This window comes from Nicotiana tomentosiformis, chromosome 11, assembly GCF_000390325.3.
Source record: "Nicotiana tomentosiformis chromosome 11, ASM39032v3, whole genome shotgun sequence".
NCBI lineage: Eukaryota > Viridiplantae > Streptophyta > Magnoliopsida > Solanales > Solanaceae > Nicotiana > Nicotiana tomentosiformis.
Window position 1 is genome coordinate 127,758,298 of NC_090822.1, and position 22,841 is coordinate 127,781,138.

Genomic DNA, 22,841 nt, shown 5'->3' on the forward strand with positions numbered 1-22,841 from the left:
ATTGTTTAGCTTGTTAGATATTTTTAAAAATATGTATATATACTATATAATGACACTTCTTGATTTCTTGTGAGTTTGTTTTCTTATATTTTGACTCTCCTTAATAAAAATTCTGGCTCCGCCACTGATCACAATGGCAAACAATGGACAACATTCGTGTTGGTAAAATATTCTTCAAAGCCAATTTTCCTTGTCCATTTAAAGTTATTTGCATTTCAATTTATGAGTTAAATTTTTTAACTCTAGTTTCAGTATCTCCTAATTAATTGAAGTAGAGGGTGCTTAAGCCAATATAATCATTGCCCAAAAAGGCAAAAAGATGTGCCTTACTGACTTATTTAACGGAAGAAATTCAAAAATAGCCACACTTCCAAAAGTAATCGAAATTTAGCCAATTTTCATATAAAGATAAATATGAACGAAAATACTATTCAAAATCCGCAAAATACTCCAGTATATTATACTGGAGTTCCAGCATAATATAATAGAGTTCCAACGTAAGTATACTAGAACTCCAACATAATATACTGGAGTTCCAGCAAAGTATACCAGTCCAGTATAATATGCTGGAAGTTCATACACAGGTGCTCGAATCTCCAGTATATTATGTTGGAACTATCCGCGTGTTCCAGCATAATATGCTGGAAGTTCATACACAGGTGCACCGAACTCCAGTATATTATGCTGGACCGCTCTCTGTTGCGGTAAAATAGTGGCTATTTTTCAATGACTTGACAAACACTGACTATTTTTGAATGACCAGTCCAAAAATTGGCTAGCCCGTGTTATTTTCACTTATTTAACCCCAAACCTTGCCATTCTAAGTTCATCCAATGGGCTATAGTAAGCATGTCCATAGATTAAAAAACTTATGATCGTCTTCTTTTTTAGTTTCTAAAATGAAACAGAAGCAAATATATGGAATAAAATATTCATATTTTGCAGAGAATATAGAACTGTGTAATTCCAACATTTATTAACAAACTAGAATCCTTCTTTTCTTTTTCTTTTTCTTGTTTCCCTTAACAACTTATACTTGAAATTTAGAACGACGAATACCATTGAACTAAGAAACTAATCTGAAAATATAAATTAGAATATAGGGTAAATGAAAAATGAAATTAGATTATGGGCCTCCATGGCCCAGTTTGTAAGCCCGAAATTTTCACAAGACCAAGTTATCCTTTTTATTGGGCTTTCTTTTTTATGCAACTCCACTTCTTAGGGCGTTTAAATTTTGTCCTCGGTAAGAAAAAGCATTGGGAAAATATTCTTCTACTAGAATTTTCAGAAGCGTTCCCTGTAATTTTTCATATGGTGATCACTAGAATTTGCCACAAAATATAATAATTGATAGAATTTTTTCATATGGTGGTCACCAGGATTTGCCACAAAACATGACAATCACTAAAAATTTTCATTAGAGAAAATTCTGGTGATCGCCAAAATTCTGACCAAAGGCTATTTTCTCCAGACTTTTCTTATCGAGGACAAAATTTAAACGGTGGTCAGTGTAATTTTCTGAATGATTATGATAACTCCAGATTATGCAAGGCCTATCAAATTTTGATCATAAGTAATTATTATCAGTATTAGAACGAAATCATTAAAAGTAACCACTTGTTGAAGCAATTCTGGATTTATTAGTGCCAAACTTTTCCCATGATAACCACCATTTACATCCAATTATAAATTAGATTTTAAAAAGCTAATTATGTCTATTAAATCATGAAAATCATAATGACCTATAGAATACTAATGTTATCAACAACTTCAGAGGCACCAAATTTGAGCAGCAACCCTTTGGTGTGAATCTATGCTTTGAGCATTAATAGTTTACTTTGTTTGGTAAATCAACTGATTTTCTGCAACATTTTCTTTTTGTATGTCTTCCTCTTCTTCTTTTTTTCCCCCTTCAATTTTCCTTTATCTGTTGAATGCATCAAACAAAGAATGAAATCATAATTCATTTTTGGACTATTGTCTATCCATACACAAGACATCGGAAAAATGCACTATTAGTATATTGTTAACTTTTCAATGATGTTGGGTAAAATCAGGAAACTATAAACTGTGTGTTTCACAACTTCCATCAACCATATTTTACCTATGTATTTTGGCGGTAAACCACCTGATCTTGAGAACTGAAAATAAGACACATTCACGAACTTTGATTCTTTGGGGACAAACATAGTTTATGTGAATCATGTATTCGCAATTTCATTGATTAACTATTAATTCTATTTAGAAGAGAGCCTTTGGCAACAGTAAAATTATTTCTGTGTGACCTATACGTCATGAGTTCGAGCCGTGAAATCAGTTAGTGGTATTTGGCATCAAGGTATGTTGCCTACATCACACTACTTGAGGTGTAACACTTCCCGGACCGTGCGTGAACGTATGATACTTCGTGCACTGGGTTGCCCTTTTTAACTAATAATTCAATGTACATGTTTGAGGTCTGAGAACATGTTTAGATGGTCACCTTTAAAGTTTTTGGCAAATTAACAATGAAATATAATAGGCTTGGGCATGGACTACTAATTAGGATTTGATTAATATTCCACTCCCTCCATATATGAAAATCTTTTTTTTTTTTATCTAGAATGCAATTTGACTTTATTACTTGATGTCTTTTTCCATGGCCAGATGTAGTTTTCAACAGATCCACACCAGTATTTACAAAGAGTATTAATCACATTGGCATTTCACATCCATTGACTTAAAACTCTGAATTTAATTTTAAATTTTTTCGGTCGATATTAATGTACGAGCGAGTAGGAAGCAACTTATGAAACATTCTTGAAAAGTAAATCATTATTTTTATACTCATAACATGTATCACCTCCTCACTACAAAAATTTCTAACAAAAGAGAAGCAACTTCCAAAATGGAAGCAACTTTACAGTCATTTTTATGCATAGGCAACCCATCACCTTAAATAGAAATGAAGAATATTGCAAGGATCTATAAATGTTAAAGGACACCTAAAACATGGTGGACACACTGTGATTAGTGGGGGAGTGGCAATGGTTGGGGGTAGTGGGGGCTCTTTAGAAAAGTTAATGGACCACCTAAAGATGATAAAAATAAATGTTTACCACTAACACCCCATCCAAAATGCTTTTTCTTCTGTCCATTCATTCATATCTTGATTTTAGTTTTTACCAATAAATAATGTAATTTAGAATAAGTTACATTCTTAGAACAAATCACACCTCAAAGCAAGAAGGATACATTTCATTATCCATTGAGTGACAGTACTCCTAAGAATGGAGCATATAAAATACAAAGAAGATGACAAAAGGCCTTTTGTTTCTTTCTTAGCTTTTTGAGAAACTAGGCCACACTTCCCCATTCATTTGCATGGGAGAACCTTTCAAGGTGAAAAAAGCAAAAGGGTTCAAAACTTCCCCCACTGCTGAAAAAGTTCACATTTACTGTTGACACAAACCTAAAAAAATCAACAACCAAAAGGGTATACAAACAGAGAGAGACAGAGAAATCATTAGACTAAATTAAATTTTACAGGGGGGGTGGGGGCTATTATCAGTAATGAGAAGATTTTTTTTTTCCTTTTTATTTTGAACCTTTGTTTTCATTGGCAATTAGGGTTTCTACCAGGGCCTCCAAAGTAAAAGTGATGTCCCCAATCTTCATTACTTCCTGTTTGGACATCATAGCAGTTAGATTGCTCAGTGAAGGTGCCAAGATCTTTAGGAGATTTAAGATTATTGGAGCTGTCAACAACTTGAATGTTCCTGAAATAACTTGACTTGCCAAAACCTTCTTCTGGGAACCTACCACTCCCCATTTGTGTAGCTGTATGTTTACCATCTGGTTGTGAGTTGACTACCTCCCCACCCCACTCTACCATTGATGCACTCTCTCCTAAATAGGAGAACAAAAATGATGGCCAATACCCCAACACATAGTCATTTCCAAATTGCATCCACCAATGTCCTTCTTTTGGATCCTACAATTAATATCCAATGTAAAAGGATTACACCAACAAGAACAAATATGAGCAAATAGAAACAGTTCTTTTTTTGTGTGTGTGTGTGAGTGTGTGTTTCAGGCAACAATTTGGGAGTTGTGTGTTTTTGGATAATAAAGATTTTATTTTTTTGAAAGGGAATAAAAAAGATTTCTTGTTTCCAGAACAGTTAAATTTAATCATATTAGTTAGACATTTTCCCACATAATGATGTGTTCAATGAATTCTTGATATTCATTTTTTTTTATTCACTTGATGAGATGCTGGCTGCTGGGGCCCCACAATTTGACATAAAGGTAGAATGGTCTGAAACTTTGAAAGTGGAATTTTACCTTCCAGATAAGAATACTGATATCATATTGGGAGTTTCTATAGGCTGAAACAGGGGAGATGCTTGCTCCCATAGCTATTGCACTGCTGACTTGAATGAAACCTGAGCAGAGAAGGTTGTAGCATCCTGTTGCTTGATATGCATCACTCTGCAAATAAATGCAACCAAACATTAGGAAAGATCATATAGTTCAAATAAAAATGAGAAATCAAGAAACTTACAGTCCAGTAAGTGAACAGTCTTGTGTTATTGTCACCGTAGAGGTCTGGGCTAACCTGACATTCACGTGCATGCTTACTTGTTAGACTCAATAATAACACACAATACTTTTGACATGTGAAGGTGAACAGTACAACCTTTTTCAACTCAAAAAATTGTTCCAAGTATAGCAGATAGCTAATTAATATACCTGCCAACCAGCTTCAATGCTATTTAGATCTTCACCAAAAGAACCACCAAGAATCCAAAGCTGAGACAAGCTGAACTCATTTGGCTGCTGTACCTTAGGTTCCCACACATTAATAGTTGCCTTTGCTCCATAATACTTGTCTCCTTCAACATAAGCTATTGCATGCTGCCATTACACACAAACACAATCAGTTATGGACACTAACAACAAGCTCCAAAGCTATGTTGCGCGGACTCTCCAAAATGATGCCGCACCCGTGTCATATCCTCCAAAAATAGTGACACGCACCCGAAACGGAAAAATTTTCGGAGAGTCCGAGCAACATAGCTCCAGATAAGATAATGAAATCAAGATTGGAAGTGATAAAACTGATGGTAGAAATTTTAGGCACCTGATGGCCACTTTCATTGATAAGGTCAGGATCTGTAGACCTGGGCTTAGGGATCGCCTTGTGCTTCTTCTTGCCATACCTTTTGATAGAACTTGCCCTCAAAACATCATCTTTTTTTGTTCTCCTTACAGGAATAGTGTCCTCAGGGCACCTTCCACTCATATGCCACAATTGAGTGATGGAATTTGTTCTTTCTTTAGGCCCTGTGGCTATCTTGTCCTCATCATAAAGCCCTTCTGGATGATAGCTAGGTCGCATCTGAGTATTTGTAAAACATCCATTAGAATATTACTAAGAATTTTCATGGAGAAAATTAAGGAATGTGAGACGAAATTACTGAAAAAGTGTTTTTATTGAGAGCAATGGAAAAAAGAAATATGGACCTGGATTTTGTGATCTTTGAGGAATGGGTGGTCAAAAGCTGGTTGCTGAGAGATGTGTACACAGTCAATGATATCCCCATCTCCACTCTGTATAATCATTACAGTCACAACATTAAAATTTAATCTTAGACACTTCCCTTCAAGCTCAACCAAATATCTTTCATTTAACGAAGGAAATTGTATTATACTTCAGAAATGGCAATAACTAATTTGAATGACTTCCAAGAATGAGGGAGGACACACACAAAAAGGAAACCCTTGCTCCTCTTTCCCTCTCCCAAACCCCCCAGCCGGGTGGGGGGTTGGGGAGGTGGAGGAACCAATTTTATAAACCAAACACTGCGATAGCTATTCAAGTAAAAAATTATTAGCTGAGAAAATCACAAAAAAAAAAAAAGGGAAAGGAGGACAGAATCAAAGACCAACTAATAATAAGTGCACAGGCTTGGGATAAAATGACACTCAACACCACTTTTTTACTTCCATTAATCACCAATTTCTCCTGCAATAACACACAATAAACTTCAAAACTCAAATGAAGTTAGATTTTTTTGGAGTATTGTTGTCGCAAAGAGATGGTTTAAGCTTAAACCAAAGGGAGAAAAGTATAGTAAATACCTCAATGCTTTTAATGGCAGGTTTGTTGAGCCTTTTCAAGTGTCTCTCAACCTGAAGCTTCTGCCTTGAGACAGAAGAGAGCCTAGCAGCACAAGATAACGAGATCAGAGAACCCCACAAGTAAACCAACATCAAAACTACAATAAAAGCTCCTCTCCTCCTCTGACCGCATGAGCTAAACTGCACAGCAGCTACCATTGTACGTAGATAAGCTATTTCCCCTCCAATCAAGAAAAGAAACACTACCCAAGTCAAGAAATTAGCTAAAATGGCTATACACACTACACTTCCAGTGTGTTTTTTTAGCTCAAACTCACTCTACCATAGCCAGAAATCAGCAGCAAGAAAGGCTCTTAAACTACACCCCCTGCAGAGTCCATACACTGCTTATCCTACGCACCCCTCTTCTACTTTTTTCTCCTCAAAGAAAACACAAAACCCAAGTGTTGAGGACAGTGAGAGGCTAAAAGCTTTTACTTTGATTGTTTCTCTCTCCTTTCCGCTTCACCGAAAAATCCAATAAAAATGCAGAGTTGAGTCTGTCGTTTTCCATTTCCATATTCACACCCATTTATTTAATACTATTTCTTTTTTGTATTTTTGATTCTTTGTTTCCCTTTTTTATTTGGTGAACACGAGGGGTAAAAAAAAGGACGGTGGAAAAGAGTGGGGTCGGAGAAAATGCACCATGCCGTCCTTTTCTTTCTATGTGGGATCCACAAAGGAAAACTGTGATTTTATTTCTTTGCCCTTTGTGTTCAAAGTTTTTAACCGTTACCATTTCGAATTTGCCCCTCCATTTACCATTTCGAGGCACCAGTATGAACTTTCAAGTACTCCTATAAGTATTAAAAAAATTCTCGCTACTATTTTGGAAAAGTAACACTATACAAATAAGTTTTTACTACCATTAATGTCTGTTTGTATAAATATGGTTACATGTAGTGCATAAGCTTAAAGTTATTTACTGATCTCATATATTTAGTGATATTTTGTGAATAGCATTGTGCGAAGACTTCTTCTAATCTGTTTTGTTTGTGCGTTTGTAACATTCTAAAGGAAAGTCGTCTCTCTTCCATTAGGAGAAAGTATCGTAATCGTATTCTATAAAATAATCCATAGAAATCGGGATAACCTCTACTGTCATATAATAAAATAATATTTATTATAAATTATAACGTCAAATCTATTGTTATTTTGGTGGTAGCGTCTTTAGTAAAACTAAGATATGATAATTCGTCTTCAACACTTGGGTAGAAGTTAATTTCATTTTGTGTTGTCGTACTATACACTTATAGTTAAATGAAAAATAATTTGATTAAAATCTCATGTGTTTAATTTATTTTTCATATATTGACTGATGTTATAAGAAAAGAATCATATGACAAGACGAACATTTATAATAGATCATAAAATCGATCAAACGCATTTCCTTATTATTAGATTTGTTTGCCTGAATTAACCACAAAACGTTTCTTTAGTGGTGCTTAACTGAAATGCAAAATAGAACTTATTCTTAACTTGCGTCCAAATACGTACCTTCCATTTTCCCCCGACTATAATTTCATTTGCATAAAAGTTATAATTACCCCTATGAACTGTGAGTAAATTGATGGAGTGAGCATGGCAACAATGAGCTTATATTTCTTTTTTTAATTTTTGTGTCTGTCCTGCTAATTAAGGAGAACTTTGCGAGCCTCAGATTTATGGAGTAATTTGGAACTTCTGCAATTAAATGCAAAAGTTATTTTCTAGAAATTTAATAAAGCAACATTGGTGCTCATTTAATTTAGCTTTATTTGAACAAAATTCCGTAATGGAAAAACTAACTCGTATTTATACCTAAGGTAAAATACAATAGTTGTCATTAATTCAAAGTTGAATTCAAAATTTTCAAATTAAACGTTGGAAGATATTTTTTATCTGTTGACATGGAATTTCCTAAAATAATAGTAGTATTTTCTTATAAGTATTTTGTTATATTATTATTCGTGTAGTAACAAAATTAGTCCTCAACTTTACAGATTATTCCTAAATTACATATACTATAATACTATATTCTTATGCATTGCGAATGGCATCTTTAGCCGCTGAGCCGTGAGAATAAAGATGCATTATAATTTATAAGTCAATTACGTCCATAAAAGTTCCTTTTTTGCTTCTTTTTCCCTTTCTTTTTTCTTGAGGAAAAAGATGATTAAAGCCAAGTGTGTTTAGTTTTTTTTAGAGCATACTCAGCTAACTTTATTCCACGTTCGCCCTAACTAATGGGCACTTATTCCTTAAAAAGTTCCTTCTTTTTTAGAAATTTTACTTAAGTCTTTAATTTAATAGCAGTAAAATAATAATTATTAGAAGAACAATGCACGTATATCAGCTCCTGGATAGGTCCTTTAATTTGAATTACGGAGGAGATCTGACTCATATCCCATGTGAATTCTTCATCACTTAGCTTGCTTCAATTTATTCAGAAAGTGGGGGCTCTTTTTTTTTATTTATTTAAAAATGCTTGCGCATTTTCCTCTTAACATAATTCAGAACTAAAAAGAAAAGAAAAATAGATTAGTGGAATCCAATGAAAAATGTATCATCAATTAAATAATTAATTATTTATTTTTAGTCAGAGAATCCACTGCCAACTTGGAGTCTCATCCACGATAATGTTTCTTTGTTCTTCAACTGGACAAAGATTCTATGCTTTTGATATTGTAGTACTACTTAAACTATAAAATTATTTCCATAAACACTTAAATTAATCGTCTTTTTTTCGTTTCTTTCTAACCACCGAACTAAAACAATTAGTAAAGTAAATTAAACAAAACGAATATACTCCTGACCTGACAGTGGTCAAATGGTGTTTTATGTGTAACAATGGTTAGTCAATATTGGTAAGAGCACTATTTCCAAGGATTAAATTTTTTCAAGTTTATGATTTTTGTAGTCTTGTATTTATATTCATATTTATAATTATTGTAGAAGAAGACAAGATTTTGCCCAAGTATTTGACAAAGAAACAGGATTAGAACTCAGAAGAAGTTAGAAAAAGTTAGGGAGAGGATGAAACTATATATATTTGACACAATCACTTCAGTACATAATATTCAATAATTAATGCATTTGAAGTTGCAAGTAATTGGAGCATTTCTTGTTATGTGTTTTTAGTACTGTTTCAATGGTATGTATTCACATTCACTCATGGGGAGATGAGGGGTAAAAACTTACCCGCATAGAGTGTTTATACCTAATATAGTTAATTTAGTCATAGAACACAATATAAGGTTTATTATGAGTCTTATTTTAAATAAATAAATAAATAAGAAATTAAGTCATACTAACATAAGTTAAAAAAAATTAAGTTGCCGTCAGTTCTTGATTCTTCTTTCTTTTATTCATGACTTCTTATGGTGTTCTTTTATTTTCGATCTAATTCAAGAGCAGCACCTTTAATAGTACGAGAACTTTCACTATCTTCACCAAAATCAAGGTTCCCTGCTTCAACGAACAACTTGAAATAAAGGAAAGATCAAAGATGTGTCAAGTGAAAGTTCACCTTCCATTTATACCCTAAAATTCAAAACTATAAAATTATATTTATTAGTCCCGCCAATATTGCTGTATTTATAAATAATAATTCTGGGAAATATAAGTTATCATAATAAAATAGTAATTAATTCGAGCCCACTGAATTCACAGTGTTTTCTTAAGAAATTTAATCCCCTCCTAGTACCCAAGGTTATGGATTATTTCCTCCCAGGATAGAACGAATCACACACTGGTGTAGCGGTACTTCAAACCCCAGTGTTTCAGCGAACACAAAGTTCGGTAGCAAATCACACTTACAGTTGCTTTGTTTGAAGTTAAAACAATGCAGAACAAAGGAGTAGAAACTCAGAAAATCGTATGGAAATGCTGAGAGGAAGGAGTGCAATGTATAGCCAAAATTGAGCGTTTTCAGTTTTTGGTGTGTTTCTTCAACAGCTGCTGCACATATTTATAGCAGTCAACTTTGAAGATGAACGACCCTCCACCCTCCATGGTGGAGCATGCACTAGCTTGTTTGTGGAGCAAGCACTTGGCCATGGTGGGAAGAGCATTAGACGGCTGCTATTGCAGCTGGTGGTCAATACACAGATTGGAACATATCCGTTACAAATACGGATAATCTTACGTTAATATTTACTATTAACAAATAAATTTGGTCCAAAAAATTAATCAATTAATCGATCATTTGACCGAATCCGAATCCGAATCCGAATCCGAAGCCGAAGCCGAAGCCGAAGCCGAAGCCGAAGCCGAGCCGAGCGAGCGACGACGACGACGGCGCGAGGCTTGCTTTCTTCTTAACTCTTTAAGAGCTACAAGAAGAGCAATTATATATATACCCATCAAAAATCTTTTCCTCTTCTAATATGGGACAATGTCTCATTGTCAAGAGGGGGAAACTTAAAATTTTACTCAAAAATTTTATTTTTCCCTCCATTTCTCATTCACCCGCATTTTAAGACTATTTTATCTTAAATAAAAAACCTCAACAATCCCCCACATGAATGGGAAATGGCTATATCACGGAAGTATGCATGAAAAACTGTGTGATTTGCAAGTAATGATTAATCGCATCTGGATAAGTAGGTTTCCCTTTAAACTTTTCATAGTGAACTTATGTCGGATATACTCGGTCAATCGGTAGATTTGATATCTTTGAACCGTCGATCTTTGATGTATAAGTCACACAATCAACCCTTAACCGTCTTTAGTTCTCATTGTTGTGTTCGTTTCAGCCATGAACACCGCCTGATTTCATAAGTGCGTAGAGAACTGGCCTTACAAAGTTCTCCTTGAAGCGGCTAACACTTCACACTTACATAGGTGATTCCTAAACGTGTCATCCTGTAGATACACTATTTGATGTACCCCGTATCAAATTTAAAAATTATTAAAAAGCCTTAATGCTTTATCCTTGGTACTGAACATTGTCACATCATGAGAACAGACTAAAATTTTATTTGACAATGTTGAACCGTCATTAATAACTTTGTTTGATCTCCTTGAACCTAGATCTTGGGATCTCCAGTCTTCTAGGTAGAGTTACCGCCACAATGACTTATTTTCGGCCATAGCCCCATTCCCCTTGATGATTTCTCAACTACCTCTCTAGTTAGGCCTTTTGTAAATGGATCCGACACATTATTACTTGAATTTACATAGTCAATCGTGATAATTCCTCTAGAGAGTAATTGCCTAACGGTTTTATGTCTTCATCGTATATGACGAGATTTCCCATTCACCCTCATTTTAAGACTATTTTATCTTAAATAAAAACCTCAATAATATTAACCCATTATATTATGTAGATTACACTTTTCATTATGTATGCTAAATTTTTGTCTTGTTAAAAAGATCCATCGTTAGTACCGTAAAACCAGATCAATTCTGAAGCAATATAACTATGCAATCAAAGTTCAAATTTTGAAAGCTTTTTAGTTTGTTAATTGTAATTATGGTCAATATTTTGGCTAATGGAGTCCATCTCACATAAGCATAAGTATCTTTGCAAAGTGTAGACTTTGTTGTCAATATTTTTTGGAACCCAAAAATATTGCATTGTGTGTTGAAATTCATTTGCACAAGTTGTATCTCTTCTTTTACACTTAAGATACCAAGACTTTTTTGCCTATAAAAGAGAAGACCATTAGTTCATTTTAGACACACCAACAAGACTTGTCTTCAATTCTTGTTTCTTCCTTTCTTCATTTATTAAGAGTGTTTTGTATTAGAGTTAGTGTTGAGAAACACTTGTGTGAACCCTTTCTTTGGAGTGATCTTGTGAGGTTATTCTCTTAGGGTATTTGGGATTAATTAGAGTGTTTACTCTAATTTTGTACTCTCTTTTGCACTCTTATTGTTATAGTAAATTATTTCTCTCCGCTTATGGACGTAGGTCACTTTGACCGAACCACGATAAATTTGTGTCTTCTTTATCTATTTTAATTGCCGTTGTTATCAACTTCCATTGTCTTTGTTATTTCCATTATACTGTTATTTGACTATATTCCGTACTACCCGGATTCTCGATCCTAACATTAATCTTTAGATGTGTTCCACTAAGAGTATCCTAAGTTAAATGTTTCTTTGTTTAGTTTAAAATGTTTAATACTTTTTTCAAAGTTAAAATATTTATTTAAACAATTATAGTTACCCTAGTAAGGAAAATTAAATTTTGCGTTAGTAATGGCCAGTGATGGCGGTACAGAAAGTGAACAAGAAATTAATGTTGTCATCCATTAACATTACAGACCGGAGCTTGCATGACTCTATCAAGTATTTTTAATATTATTGTTTTCGATGATATGGAAAATACATGGTAATTAACTATGGCTAAAGACTAATGCTTGTAGTAATATAATATGACATGTGGTATTTGTTTATTGGATGGGCATAAACACCGAGTGCGGATAAGTTTTTACGAGAAAAGGGTTCTGATAATTGAGGTATCTTTTTAGAACTTTGGAAAACTCTTTCAAATTTTATTTAAAAATCTCTAGTTTTTTCGACTTTTCTTTTTTGTTTTTCCTCATATGTTTTAAGAGAGGAAGTCTTTGCGTAATCAGCATTTTCATTGTTACTTCAATACGAAAAAAACAGGGAATGAAAAATTCATTTGATTTAAATCTTGTATCATATTTAAATAACTACTCCAATTTACCATCTAATTCCTTTAATTTCCAACCCCAAGTTTAGATTTGTAGGAGTGGTCACTTACACAACAACAAACCTAACATATGCGTTTCTTCCTAATTGTCATTATAAACACAACTTTGCATGTATTGTGAGGCGGAGCTATTATGACATATAAATGATGTCAGTGACGAAATTAGGAATTTATCTAAGGAAATTTAAATTTGAAATAAGTGAAAAAAAATTACGATAAAAAGTGTTCAATATGTGTTATATACCTCTAAAACGTAATATTTTATCTATGTACACAGTACAATTTTTCGACGAAGAGTGGTTCACTGACCACCTTATAACCATGTGGCTTCGCCGTTGAATGATGGTATGAGTTGAGCTTGAAAAAGAAGTGACGATTAAAATTTATTTGGGACTAAGGCATAATTATTATTTTTATTGTTATTGTTTGGATGTATTATGAGCATACCAAAGTGCACTGATAAAAGTACATCATCTTCAACTAATTTCTACCGTCTTTTGAAATATAGCGTATATTATATGAATAATTTGATTCATAAGCTCCTTCGATAAATCTTTTACATCAAAAGTCCGAATAATTTACATCTACCCGATAAGCAAGTATATATATTGTATCCCACCTGAATTCGAATTACTTTGTTGATGTGTTTTGGATACCGAAGGAAACAAAAACATGTGTTACTGCGACTCTACTTAGTTGAGGGTCATTTGATGAATTTATTAACAGTGACTATTTTCCATGATGACACTGTGTCAATAGTTTGGTTCGTCCGGTTATTTTTTAAAATTTGTACCATACCAATTTTCGGTTATTCTATTATGCAGAATCAATATTATACTTTTCGAAACCGTCCCAATCATATCGGTTTATCTTCGGTATCGTTACGGTTCGATAATTTTCGGTAATTTTTTTAAATCTCATGTAAAAATCACTAATAGAAGTAGAATGCAATAACATACGTACTTTTATAAGATTTAGAAAAATTCTGTAGACATTTTTACAGTTTAAAATGCGATGAATTAAGAAAATATGAAAGATGGCTAGAGTATAGATCTATCAATTATTCTAGATCAACGTAAAAAAAAACTAAACAAATACAAAGAAAATATAAATCACACGAATGAAAAGATATTAAACAAGTTAGGATTCAAGAATAAAGTCTATATAGAAGATCAAAAATTCAAAAAAATAAATTTAAAGCATATGAAAGGAAACATATTCAATACATTATAGTTTGCTACTCATAATCGCTATAATACCATGTTACTTACTTGTGAATATGCTAGAAATAATTTAGTTTCAATATGAGTAATATAATGGGTTTGAGAATTATGATTTTGAATTTAATTACTTGTTGACTTATAACTGTTTCATAATTTCAAACCCTAAGAAAAATTTAATGCTTAATTATTTTTAAACTTAACATATAAATATATTTTTCACATTGTAAATTTATTCGGTATGGTTCGGTATTATTTCGATATATTTTTATAAAATAAAAAATCTATCATAATTATCGGTACAGTTATAAATTTATATAAATCTTCGATTTTATTAAATAAAACTTAAAAATCGATTCGATACGATAATTTAGTCGGTTTTAAATATTGAATGAAATTCCAAACGACAGTAACTATTTTCACTTTAGAAAGCACTGTGTCGGAGGTAATGATCGTTGCCGTTACTTTTCATTACTAACGTCGTTAAACCTGCATTGTATTGGTCTTGGTCGTCCTTTCTTTGGGTCTTACACGTGCAACGTCCGTCAGGTAAAAGCTGAGCTCCGTGAGAATAATACCTAGTCAATGCCTGCCCTACACGAATCACTATGATTCTGCCCAAAAATAATTACGGTGATGTGGTTTAACCAAAGAGAATCCAATGGTAAATATTTAAGGAGGGTGTAAACACAACATCATTAGATGGATTATAGTAGTATATATTTTTAATCATACAATTGTTTGTTTCCTAATCGGTGGCTGGTAGCTGCCTTGATTCGGTTTCGCGTTCTACTTAAGAGTGAAAACGCTCTCTATTAATGCGATTTTATTCTCTAAATTCAAATTATTAATGATGAAAAAATTACGTATCACCTTTTCACAATCTTTGATGATTACTACACAAATTTAAGTTTGAAAAGAGTATAACAATAATGTTACGACTTGTTTAATTTGTTAACATTTTCTTACTTTTTGGATTGATAAAAAATTGTATTATATAATTCATTTGGCTTAATTTATCTGATAATATTACTGTAACATAGTATCTTTATTGATCACGATTTCTTTTTAAAACATCTAAGTATTTTAACTTGTATGGTTTGTAGAACTTTTAGAGTATCTTAGCACGGAAATTTTAGCTCGATAAAGGTCAGTGACTTAATTTTCTAATTCATAAAAATGAAGTAGTAATATATTCTCTGAAAACAGTACTGTGAAGCAAAATAGGGTAAGCAAAAGAAAAATGACGAATGAAAATGCTTATGACATAACTGAATGACATACGATAATTGACACAGTCATCAATGTTGTATGATATAGAAATCTGATGTGTAGTTCCTCCAAATATACAAATGTTTTATTGTACAAAGATTAATGTTGGTTTCAATTGCTTCCTAGATCGTTTTACAACTATTGATTCACAATAATCAGTTGATCTTATGTCAATAATTAGTTAAAATGTTAACCAGTGATTCACAATAACTAGTTGATTTAATTTTTCCTCATCCAAAAAAATAAAAATACATATCAATTGAATCATTGTCCTGTTAAATGCAATTATTTTGAAACTGTGAATTTAGGTGGGAGGGTCCCAGTACTTTTAGGCATATCACAATTGCTCCTTTTTTGGCATACACTCATATATGTGGCCCTTCATGTTATTTTAGCACTAAAATGGGAACCATCCCATAAAGTTTTTTTTTTTTTTTTAAATTATTATTTTTTAACTGTCCCATAAAGTTAGCATACAACTGAGTTCAACTAGGAACCACCCAATTCATTATTTTAATTGATTTTATATCAATTCTCACGATCTCAACGAAAATGAGATTATCTTACCTTTAATCTTGTAATTGGCAAGATATGATTAATCATCAAAGTCAAAATCTACCAAGATAAGACATAAGTTTCGGTATTTTTGGAGAATATAAGTCAAGATCCAATTTACATTATTGTTAGTGCCTTGGAGCCAAGGTAATATCCAATTAGATGTTCTCCAAAAATATGAAGGTCGAGGATGAAAGCATCATGTATCATTTTATATAAATCTGACAAGACTTTCATATTCGTCTCTATAGCATAGTAGTAAACTAAGATTTTTACCAAGTAACGTTTTTAAACATGACAAGAATGTGATCATCAAGTCCATTAAAATTTGATTAAGCAAAAATAATTTTAAAGTATTATAATACATGTCGTGTTATATCACATCGCACTACATATGGCATGTGAATTAGAGAGAGGAGAGTGGGGGCATTCTACATATGAACTTTTTTATATAAAAAAAAAGATTTTATTGATGAATATTTGTGAGTACAATCATGTTTGTTCCTTTGATTTTTCTTTCTGGATACAGACCTCCTTTGTATATATTTAATCTTCAAGAAAGTCGAGTATTACTTCGAATCGATTAGGGGAATAACTTCTCTTAAGTGCTCCTTCCTGTTTCTTCAATCGAGAGCCAAAGTGGCTTATCTCTGAGCAAAGGATATGATGGATCCTTGATGTATTTGCCAAGAAGTGTCATGTCGCATTTTGAATTAATGTTGAAGAAGAACGTCTCTTGATCATTTCGGTATTAAGAAAGATAATATTTAATGTTTTGATTTCTAAATATTCTATGACTTTATAGAATTTTCGAGATTCTATTACATATGAATTTTCAAGTTGCAATCAACCATTTAGCAGAGGAGAACAGGGCACAGATTTTTTTTCCCTTTTCCTTTTCCTCGTTTGATTATTTAGTTATATTTTCAACAATTATGAGATGCAAACGCCAAATGAAACGAAAAAAAGTTGGAGATAAAGATAGGACATAAAACTAATTAGTGGAAGATGGGGGACAATGTTCTTCATGCTTTTAAGTAATTGATTTGCTATAAAGTTATAAATGATTCATCTTTTCTCTTCCTTTTTCTCTATACATAATTGCCTTCTTTTCCCAAAAGCAATTTTGTGGTTTAGTTTATCTATAATAAAAAAAATTATCGGAATCCATTGCATGCGTGAAGTCAAAATGGAATAGTAGAATTCATCAAAACTTTTTCTTATTCATTTCCTTAGCAACTTTTATTATTCAATCATAATATTTTACTTCTTTGTATAATCATGTATATGTATTGCTGTTTAGAAGAGATTAGTGGACTAATATGTCACTAAAGTTCCTTTACACTACGAAACCTTTTTCTCTTCAAGTCTAGAGGAAGCGAATTTAATAAGCTTTCTTTGATATATCATCTAATTAACCTTCCTATATATCTTTATAATAATTAGCATAGAAATTCTGGGACCAGCTTGGGAAATTAGTACTTGCTTTTTTTTTCTCTATTATAACACTCTTCAGAAAAGTAATTAACGAATATAATTTTTTTATCACCAATTAACTTTGATTGGAAACACCGAAAAATTGTCGGTGCATGCATTGCATGCATATATAGGACCCGTTAATTCATAGATATGTTTTTTTAGGGATTTTATTTTTTTAAAAATGTGTATGTCCATGAAATTTTCTAAGTTTTTAGAGATTTTTTGAGAATGAGTTTTTCGATTTTTTTTCCCCACTCACAAAACTTAAATATTTTTTCAAGTGGATTGGAAACACCGAAAAATTGTCGGTGCATGCATTGCATGCATATATAGGACCCGTTAATTCATAGATATGTTTTTTTAGGGATTTTATTTTTTAAAAATGTGTATGTCCATGAAATTTTCTAAGTTTTTAGAGATTTTTTGAGAATGAGTTTTTCGATTTTTTTTCCCCACTCACAAAACTTCAATATTTTAGACTTTGAACTTATATTTATAAGTTCAAAGTCTAAATAGTATTTTTTTAATTTAACTCCAAATATTATTTTTTACCCAAAAAATTATAATTATTATGTCCAAACGCATGAATATAGATTTCAATAGAGAGGAAAATCTTGAACAATATGTCAGTACTATATATATTATCATCAACTTTAAGAATAGGAGAGTACGAAAACTTTTTGGCAAAATCTGAATACAAACTTACAAAAAATCACTTCTTACCATATGTGTTCTCTCCATCATGAGAAATTGGGACAAGAAATTCTAAACTCGTGATCCATTATTGTCTTCATTGTTTGAATACCGCACAGTAATTGCTGGAGGTTTTAGGACTTTTTGATCTTTTACAATGTTGAATTTAAGAAAATGTTCTTTTTAGATCTCTTATGTGTAAATGAAAAAATTTTTATGTGTAAAAGTAAATCTCTTATGTGTAAAAAAAGAGGTAGTGTCATAAAACTAAAAACAAATTTGTAAAATGCCAAAAAACCAATTTACCTGCTGTCATTTTGTGAGAGTGTATGAGACGAGAAATATGGGACATGACTGCTGTACACAAAGTGACCTGATATCGTAGTATCTGTCAATTGTTTGGATTTTGGACACGAGGTAATTAAGAAAAATAATGATGCCGTAATTATATATACGATCCGACTTCTGTATAATATTATTTCTATATAATAATTATTTACTCTAAAAGTATAGATGTAGTTCTGATACATCTAAAGCATAAAGTTCACTGTTGGTTTGATAGCTCAATTTAATCCACTGAATATTACGGAGCAGATTTTTTGCTGAGTATGTGTACAAGCAAACTACGTACACGACACAAAAGCAAGAAAATGCTAATATTAATTTCTTTTTCCAAGAAGGAAATATTAATTAAGTATGGAGTACTTCCTCCGGTCCACTTTAATTAATTTTTTAGTTTTACTTTTGTAGTCCACAATATGATTTTTTTAGATATCAAGAATGAATTAGTTTTTTTTTTTCAAAGTTGTCATTGGAGTAAAGAGACTAGGAGTATTTGTTAGTATATTATTTTCAATGAAAAAATTATGGTTAATATAGTCAATTTTATTCTGTTGTTGTTACAGAGACAAATCAATTGTCTCTGAGCCGAGGGTCTCCCGGAAATAACATCTCTATCCCTCCGGGGTAAGAGTAAGGTCTGCGTACATTCTACCCTCCCTAGACCCCACTAGTGAGATTCTACTGAGTTGTTGTTGTTGTTATTGTTTTTATAGTCAATTTCACTGTTAATTAATGCTAAAAGATGAATTCCTTAACATGCGCGAAGGCTACCAAAATCAATTAAAGCGAACAATTACTTAGCTAAATTCGCTTGTACCTAGAAGGCTAGAACAGAACGAGAAAAAATCTATAATGATCCTAAGTTTTACGATCTTATGCTGATTAAATTATCAATACATGTTCAGTTTGTTCTATTGTGGCACAAATCTTCAAGTATTAGTTATTTTTCAGCATGGTCCTTTATTGGATTATGGGTCTGGATCGCTCCACGTGAACTGAGCCCACTCGGTTATTAGAGATAAGTAAGAGAGGTTAAGGAAAATTATCGCACGATCAAAAACTTTCTATGGAGTAAACGTGCAAAAATAAAAGGTGGGGAATTATCTTTCTTTACTACTATTACTCTGCTTGTTTAAATTAAAGAAAAAACACCAAACATCTTCTATACACACAAATTAAGATATTTAGGTGTGGAAAGATTAACTTTATTTCATAGAGAAACAAGTTGGATTTAGGAGCAACTCCTTGTGATCTTTATTCCGCTGCGTTAACATGTACATGATTCTTGTTGATGTTACTTGATTTAATCATCATCCATAGACTTATTAGCAGTATATTAAGATCAAAGGAAATTTCTGACTGCTAAAAGTGGAAACCATTGTGTTGTTTGATTTTGAAGACACAGATTCCAATTACCCCCTCCCCCTCCTTTTATTTTTCTAAATTATTAAAAGAAACCAAAAAAACTTAATTCAAAAAGAAAAGATAAAAAGGAGCTAGCTAGGAAGGATTCACATGTATCGTTAGGAGCAGGGGAACCAATGAGAATGGGCTGGTGTTGTACGCTATTGCTTATTTTGGGCTACGAATATTATAGTGCAATAAACTCTACTATAATTGAGTTGGAAGGAAGGAAGAAATCAATCAATCAATTATTCGCATTAATTACCGCACATGATCCACAATTTCGATTTTAAACTTGACAGAACGAGGACACTCCAATTATTTATAACTTTACTATATTAAGAAAATAGAAGCTCAAAGGATCTGTCACATTCACGTGCTCCATCTCCGGTCAACGACAACAACTTCAATTTTTTCTACTACTACATAAGTACATTAAGGAACTAACTTATACGCAGGGGAAACCGAGAGAGAAAGAGAGATAATAAGAACCGAGAATTGGTATCACTAAGTTATACTCATGTTGGTAATTATATTGGTATCATTAATTAATTAATTAATCTTTGGTGTCAACAACAAGAGTAGATAGGTGAGAAACTTTTTCCTTTTCGGCTAAACTATATATATAGGTAAAAATATTCTGTAATAATCCAATGTACTTTAATGGTTTTGGTTTTTGACTTTGTTTGTATTTATCTTTAAAATCGGATAACAATTAAATTTGTAAGTGATTTTAAGAATATATGATTTCACTTGGCACAAACTAAGAAATATGAAAATTGAAGTTAGAAATTAACTGTAAAATAAAGCAAACCGATATATCATACAGCTTTGGCCCTTGAGCTAGGTTGTCCCCGCACCAACTAAGTGTATTAATGAAGAGTAAGAACTAAACTACTGAATAAGAGAGCTTAAGAGAAAACATAATATATTGCTTTGTTATGCGTGAATCTGTCCTTACAAAATAATTAGAACCCCTTTATATAGTAGAAGAGTTCTACATATGGTACAATTCTAAATACATAAGGTAATCTCATGATTGGCTAATCAACCGGTCTTAACTTGATACATGCCGAGATCTCTGCCACAATCCTCGCCCGGTCACGGATTTCTCGGCTTTCTGTTATTCGACTTAGCAGGCTTCATTCGATCTCGCTAGATCTCTATCCTTCTCGGTCTCGACCTTAGCCGGTTTCGATCATCATCGATCTCTGAATCACGAGCTAGGCAATATTTATTCATATAACGATCCAATATAACTTGGGATTGAACCTCGATCTCGATTAACCATACAAAATCGGTGCTCGTATACAGATAGTCTCCTCGTTTTTTGGAGAGTAATGACAAGCAACAAAAGTGACCGAAACGTCTTGTCAGTACAGTTTTCCAGGTATTTAATGTGCGTCAGTCGACGGTCGGCCACTACCAGTTTTGAACCGTCGTTATGAAACCGATAAATAGCCCTCTTATTCATTATTTCAAACTTTACTTACAAATCTTTTTCATTCCAATCTCCATAGTTCTTTGCCTTCTTCAAAGCTTCCTATCTTCAAATCTTTGAGTTTCTTTGCTTGTTCTTCCTAAAACACCATATACTTCAGTCTCCATTCTTCATTGCCCACAAAAACTAAATGGCCAAAACATCTAAAACTGTTATGCAGAAAGAGGCTGCTTCCTCATCTCGGTCGGCCGGCGAGAAACAAGTGGTGGAGCCATGCCCTGAAGAACTTATTCTCGGGGTGTGCGTCATAGATTCCGACTTTAAGGTCGAGAAACCCTCATCGGTTCCTGGTCAATGCAAGATAATAATAAGATATATATGCTCGATACCCAAAAGCCTCCTCGACCAGGTGAAGAAAGATTGCAACTGGGGAAATAAAGAGGTTGTGATACCGGCACCAGAAGACGCAATCACCACCCACGTGGAAGGGTTCTTGAGTGTTTACACTTATCCTTTCACGTTGGATCCCCTCGATTTAATCATCGTAGACTTTTGCAAGAAATACCAGGTGACCTTCGGCCAAATTTACCCCTATTTCTGGAGGATCGTGATAATGCTTCATTTCTTCGTGAGCAAAATCGATGGGCTCCCCTTCACCCTTGACCACCTCATAAGATTATATAGCCTTCGACTCTATCAATGTGGGCTGATAAAGCTTCAACGCCGGGCCACCAAGGCTCTTATCTCGAGTATAGATGATGATAAAGATTGGGGCTGGATGGGCCGGTTCGTTCGGGTGAAGACCAAGGACCTAATCCCGGCTGAGAGCATGTCATTTCCTGAGAAATGGAATATGAAACGTAAGTATGATTTCGTCTTTAATTTCTGTTCATTGTTTTTGCTTCTTCATCCTTTCTTATCAGTGTTTTTATCGATGCAACCGCTGCTTGGATGCCGGGTGCAGTTCTCCACCTCGAGAACTGGGTTAGGAGCCTGGTTTCAACGTCAACACACACCGAACGCGGATGGTGCGATTTGTCAAAAGGTCGGTGGGAGGCGCGCACTCATAGTAAGCCTTTTTCCTGCCTTACCGATTTGTCTATCGTTCAAACATCTTTTCAAACATGAGTTTACTTACTTTCTCCTTTTGTAGGTCTTGGAAAGGACAGGACGATGAGACCCCCATCCGGTGATGAAGAAGTTTCATCACCTATCTCGAAACTGGCGAAGGAGAATAAGAGAATAAGGGCCTCGAACTCCGAGGGTCAAAAACCCAAGAAGAGAACAACCCGTAAACCCAAGGGGAACATAATCCCACTGACTATGGAGTCAGTCTAAAGGCTAAGGAAAGAAGAAGAAGAAGAGAAAAAAGATGATTCTGGGCTGGTGGCCCGTGCGCGAGCTAGCACCGAGATTCGGAGAACTCCAGAACCGGTGGGAGTTGATACTACTCCGTATAGGCTCGATGAGGTCGAGGAGGAGACTTCGGCCCAAGTCCCCGAGCCGAGAGGAACCGGAGATGCTTTATCTCGGGGCAAAGAGCCCGTTGAAGAGGTGGTGGATGCTGGTGCAGAAACCGGACTCGAGGTTCCCCAAG

General features: G+C 33.5%; 1 protein-coding gene across 1 annotated transcript; it reads right to left on the minus strand.

Moving 5' to 3' along the window:
• Window positions 1–3,219: 3,219 nt before the first annotated feature.
• On the minus strand, window positions 3,220–6,673 carry LOC104115654 (protein neprosin). Its single transcript, XM_009626328.4, has 7 exons — window positions 6,130–6,673; window positions 5,512–5,598; window positions 5,129–5,386; window positions 4,738–4,902; window positions 4,550–4,603; window positions 4,330–4,476; window positions 3,220–3,976 (listed from the first exon to the last, which is right to left on the minus strand). The coding sequence occupies exons 1-7, from the start codon at window positions 6,325–6,327 to the stop codon at window positions 3,599–3,601; spliced, it is 1,287 nt and encodes a 428-aa protein (XP_009624623.1). The 5' UTR covers window positions 6,328–6,673; the 3' UTR covers window positions 3,220–3,598.
• Between the last annotated feature and the right edge of the window lie 16,168 nt (window positions 6,674–22,841).